General features: G+C 42.2%; 1 protein-coding gene across 1 annotated transcript; it reads right to left on the reverse strand.

Moving 5' to 3' along the window:
- Positions 1-4,531: 4,531 nt before the first annotated feature.
- On the reverse strand, positions 4,532-5,563 carry TAAR5 (trace amine associated receptor 5). Its single transcript, XM_030554248.1, has one exon. It carries the CDS (start codon positions 5,561-5,563, stop codon positions 4,532-4,534), a length of 1,032 nt encoding a protein of 343 aa, XP_030410108.1.
- Between the last annotated feature and the right edge of the window lie 437 nt (positions 5,564-6,000).

A 6,000-nucleotide genomic window follows, 5' to 3' on the forward strand; every position in this document is an offset into this window, starting at 1 on the left:
ATGAGCTTTAGGTTACGGAAGGCTGTGCCTCCCCAAACAGTCTAGCCCTGCCCCCTATCCAACCCCCATCCACTTCCTGCCCCCCCAACTGCCTGCCCCCCTCAGAATCCGCGATCCATCCTGCTCCTTGCCCCCTCATCATCCCCCAGAGACCCCACCACCACCACCCTGGGACCCCACCCCTGCTCCCTGTCCCCTGACTACCCAACTCCTATCACCCCCCTCGCTGAGTCTGACAGACCCCCCAGAACTGCCCACGATCCACTCCCCATTCCCTGTCTCTAACCACCCCCCATCCTCTGCTCCTTCCCTGTCCCCGGGGACTCCCTGCCCCTTAGCCGGCCCTGGCCGCTTACCCTTGTCTCCCCTGTCACCCGGAGCCTCAGTACATCGAGGAGCTTCACTCAACAGAGGCAGCGTGGCTCCGATGGGGCCTGAGCTCTGCTCTGCTCAAAGCCGCATGGTCAGGGGGCAGGGCTGGGAGCTCCATGCTCAGTTCAGCTCCCTCCACTCAGCCTGGAGCTCACAGCCCCACCCCCTCACTACATGGCTGTGAGTGGGGAGGGGATCAGGGGCCCTGCTGGAGCCATGCTGCAGCTGTCCGGGATGCTGCTGGATGGGCTAAGGCTTCAGGAAAGGGGAGGGGAGGAGGCAGGGCCGGGGAGGGAGTCTCAGCCATGCTCGTGGGGGCCCTGCGGAGTTTGGGGGCCTGGGCAAATTGCCCCACTTGCCCCCTGCCCGGGCGGACCCTGAAACCACCCTCCCCTTGACCCCCCTCCTCCCCAGCTACTGTGAGTGAAATTAACAAGGATGCCAGAAACCTAGCCCTGGGGGCTGAACTATCAGGGAACAGTTGAGTTTAACTATTCTTATGCGGAGCATGCTCTCTCACCCTCCCTCGTCAGTCTCCTTTTCTTACCGGTCTTCCGTACCGGCCCGTACCTGCTTACTTTCACCTCTGTCTATCTACCTCTGTGCGCCCTGCCAGTTGGCACCAAGAGGTTTCTAGATCAGAGTGCCTAACCAAATGCAATCACACAAGCATTAGCTGATAACAAGTATAGTGTTTTTCTTTCCAAAAGAAGATGTGTTCTTTGAAGAATATTGGGGTGGAACAGCAAAAGGAACTTGATTCCAAGGAAAAGTAAAAAACAAACAAATAAAAATCCTTGGCCTGTGTGATCTGGGTTACTCCTGGGCACAGTACAAACTGCTACCAAGACCCTAGTCAGGTGTAACAAAAGATGTTTATTTGACTGTCACAGCCTTACCCCACAGCAACAAGCAAGGCATGGTAAAAAACAATAGTCTCTCATCAGGCCTATCTTTCTTCAGGGAGACTCTGGCAATAGGCAGTCTCTCAAGCTATTTCCATCATATCCAAGGTTTACAGGTTGATTCAGTGGCACTCAGCACCACCACTATACAAATTGTTCCAGAACCCCGGTCTCAGAGATCAGCCCTCCAACTGAGCTGTGCTCTCCTCTCCCAATCCCTCCCCCCCGCCCGACACCTGGAGGGCAGGTACAGTGAAGTAAGGCTGTGTTAACCCTTTCCCGACTAGAGTGGAGCCCCATCATGTCTGTTATCATAGTACGTAAAAATATATGTGTAAAGACGCATAAGAATCTGAAAAGTGAAAAGAAAAGAAAAGAAATAAAATATGACAGACGACCAAGAAGTTTCAAGCCTTTCTTTTACTGTTACTACTGAATATCTCAGGCCCTGATCCTCACTCCACAGCAGTTTTACACCATGGAGTTACATGGCAGAAAACTGGTACAAAAGACTGTGGCCCTAAATTTTGTTACTGAAAGAAGTCATACAATATTCAGGTCTGACATGACAGTAAATCATTGTTTTGCAGCCCATTCAACTTAATAATGATTTTTACACCTTGTTGTCATCTTATTGTCCCCATCCATCACCACAGGGACTTTTTTACTGAGGAAGATCAGTGACCCTGCTTCAGACTTTGTGCTTGTCTACACTAGAAACTTGCGTAGGTGAAACTGTACTAAGGATATAAATGGAATTTTTGTTCATAATGTTTCCCAGATGTAGTTAAATTTGATTCAGTTCTATGCTTCATTGTGTCCCACTGTATACCTCTCTGATTACTCGGACACTGTCCAATGCATTCTTTTGCTTATTTGAAGTTTTGCCTGGTTGCTAAGTTTGATGCTCACACTATAGGCAATCTTCACATGTGTGATGGGGGTAATGTTTTTACTTTCTACTGATGGATGGAGTGGACAGGAGGATGAGGTTAGAATTTTTTATTTCTGCCCAAAGCAACAGAAAGCCTCAATCTAGCATGGCAGCTTGCCTAATGTACTTGGGTTTGATATACTATCAGTACTTCTTCCGATGGAATCCAGAGAAGTTAATGTCACTTCCCAGATGACCCCATCATGAGATTTTTTTCTCTCCTCTGTTGCTGGGATAAAAATGTAAGGTTTATTCAATCCCCTCTCAACCTAGTTAACTGTGATTCTTGATAGTTGGAAGAAATAATTCCTGCACTGTTAGTTTTTCTTTTTTTCCTGGTATTAGAGTGGCTTGCTCTAATATTATAGCAGTTTCCAAAATAAAACTGAAGGAACAGCAGCTGGTGAATGAATGAAGCGAAGTTGAATGTCACTGTCGATAGAAGTAGTGAGTATCGTAGATGCACTGACCGAGAAAAAACACTTACACACATTCTTAAGTACATCTCTATTCAGGACAGCCCATAAACATGTGCTTTAGGGCTGTCTTGAATATGGCTGTTTTCCTGAATAGGGGACAGAGATTGTGGACTTCTTAGATTAATGAAAAAGGCATGCATAGTGAAATATTCAGATGCTGGGAACGTACTTACTGCTACAGTCCAATAACATACCTCATGCGTACCTGGATTGGAAAGTTCATTAAACATAGTGTATTCATGTCATGGAAAAAGTTTACTAATATGAAACTCGGTTGGGGGCAAAACATTATGTTATTTGGCTTTGTTTTGTTAAATATGCTTATTATAGTATTCAAGAAACTAAGTCATTCAGTTCATACTTTATACCGCACTGATTTCATATGTAACACTTGCTAGTGTGAACCCCTTTTCTTGTATTTTTATATATAAGCCCTCATTTGTTAAGTCAATTAAAAACTTCCTATTGACTTCAGTGGGATTTGGATCAGGCTCACACAGATTATTTTACTGTTACCTATAAGCAATCTGTTCTTTAACTGTAACTGTACAATCCTATACCACACTTCATACTTTATCTTGTTTGTGACGTAAAAACATATGTACAATCTGAGTGATGTGCAGTGATTTTAAAAAAAGCACTATGCTACAGACCAGTTTTCATATCTAACAATGTATTTATATACAAATAAATAAACAATAGAAAACAAGTAGAAAAAATACTTAAGTAATTATATAGTTGTTCATTTATTTTATAAAGAGATTTTACTATGTTTGGAAGTTTTAAAAAAAGGACATTTTCTGGTAAGCACATTCATAGGAGACTAGAGATGTGGCAAGATAATTCTCATAGGTCTGATCAGAAAGCTGTATTGCAGAACTTGCAGTAGACCAGATGTCTCAACTTTTTCTGACCCTTTTATTAACATTTACACTGTAAAAGCATATAATCATAGCCAGAAAAAAACCTGGGAGTATAGACTGAGGCCACATTCAGATTCAGCATGATACTTAAGCACACATGTAACTTTAAGCATGTAAACAGCCTCATTGACTTCTTTGGGACTAATCATGCCTAAAATTGAGAATGTGCTCAAGTGCCTTGCTAAATCAGGGCCTAAAATTTTGCTTAAGAACATGACAATTATGTGTGATTACACGGTAAGCTGTAAGCTATCATGGTTTTTTTTACTATATTGCTGATTTTATATCACATGCCATACAGAAAAATGATGATTAACTTGGTGATGAGAGAAGAGGAAACAATTTACCTTTGCTTTTAATCAAACGGCATATTTCTCATTCAGGAACATTGGGAAACCAGGGATGCAAAAACCATTCTATTTCAGAATCAGATTGCTATCCTCACAGTAGGGTGATTATGTTATTCGGCACAAACTGATAATATTAGTGCTTTAAAAGTTTACTAACACCATTTAAAAAAAAGGCATTGACAATTTATGTCAGATATGATTGTTCTGGAAGGTAAGTGACAAGTGTGTCTAGTATGTGAAACCAAGTTCGAGTCTGCCCAATCTAGCTGCTTTGAGAAAGATGGACATTGAGTTGAATAATGGCAGCTCACTGAATGTTCAAAAAATCATTATGAGAACTGCTTTGATCATTTGTAGTTCAGTATTTTTCTGTTGTTTTCTTTCAGGATTTCGGTTCAGATTTTCAAAGTTGCCTAAATAAAATTGACAGGAATTGGGCTTCCCAACTCTGTTGGTTGCTTTGAAAAACCTTACCTTTTCGTTGGGCAGAAATAAGCTGTCAGTATCATTTCCCAGAGTTTTTATTTTGTGAGCTATGTTCAGATACAGTGTTGTTTAAAAGCTCTGGTCATTCCTGGTACAAGTCTACAGTAGATGTCCCAGAATCAAAGATGATGCGAGTTAAAATTAGTTTCACTGCCTTCCTGAACCAACGGTAGGAAAACACATAAATCAAGGGATTGCAGGCTGAATTAAAGTAAGCAAACCAGATAAAGACATCAAAGAGAACTGGTGGGGTAATGAAATTTAGAAGACAGTCTAGCATGGTGTCTATAGTAAAGGGCAGCCAGCACAGGAGGTAGATTCCTACAGCTATACCAAGAGTTTTAGCTGCCTTTCTTTCCCTCTTTGATGCTCCTAAGTGTAGCTCACATCCAGCACTCTTGTTCATGTTGCTTATCTGTCTAGCTTGTCTGTTTGCCACAATAAATATTTTCACATATAAAGTTATCATTATGAGGCAGGGGAAGAAGAAGAGAGGGAAATTCAACCAGCCCCAGAGCTTGTTGAACAGCAGCTGACATCTACCAACACAGGGCATGTCTTGTAAAAAATGGCCCAATCCTTCTTCAATTGCATTGGTATAGAGCAAGACAAAAGTATAAATCATGGGGACCCCCCATCCTATCGCTATATATACGCATGCCACTCTTATGGTAAACTTAGTGGGGTAAAGCAAAGGATCACAGATAGCATAGTGACGATCAATAGAAATAAAACACAGATGAAATATAGAGGTCAAACAAAAGACAGTGTCCAGAAAGGTATGCAGCCTACAAAAGTCATCTCCAAAATACCAGCAGCTCTCCACAGATCGGATGGTGCTGAAAGGCAGCACCATTATCCCCAGGAGGAGATCTGCAAGGGCCAGGGAGAGTAGTAAGAAGTTGGTGGGGGTATGTAGGGTATTGAAGTGAGAGACTGCAATCACCACCATCAGGTTCCCTAGTACGGTGAGCATCATGCCGATGGCACAGGCTATGTAGATGGCCAGCTGGATGCCAAAGGAGTAAAGTGTTCTGGAGCAGGAACTATTCACTTCATAGCACAATGGAGTGGACACCACTTCATTAGCATCTGGCTTCTGGACAGAGCTCATTTCTTCCTTATCAGCTGTCTCCACCTTTTCCAGCTCTTCCACACTTCAAATAAATGACTGCTTTTAATGGGGATCCAGATGCTTTATCTTCTATGTGAAAAAGAATAAGAAATAAGGTAGAAGGGAAAGAAGACCACATGTTCATGAATACATTGAAGAGTTTCTATCTTTCAAATGAAAAAGGCCAATTTTTTGATGAATTTGCCCTTAACTTTTTAAGGCATATTTTTTTATATATATATATTCCATTTACTTTCTCAGTCAAAAACATTTATTTATGCAACCGCTTGGAATAAATGAAGGAAATATAGCAAAGTAAACTGAAAGGGAGATTGAGTAAACGTTCTGTCATGGAAGTATATTGAGTACAAGTATCTGGAAGCTGGGATGTGTGAACGGGTCTTTACAGCTGACTCTAGATAATAATGAATTAGTTC

Source organism: Gopherus evgoodei, chromosome 3, assembly GCF_007399415.2.
Source record: "Gopherus evgoodei ecotype Sinaloan lineage chromosome 3, rGopEvg1_v1.p, whole genome shotgun sequence".
NCBI classification, from domain to species: Eukaryota; Metazoa; Chordata; order Testudines; family Testudinidae; genus Gopherus; species Gopherus evgoodei.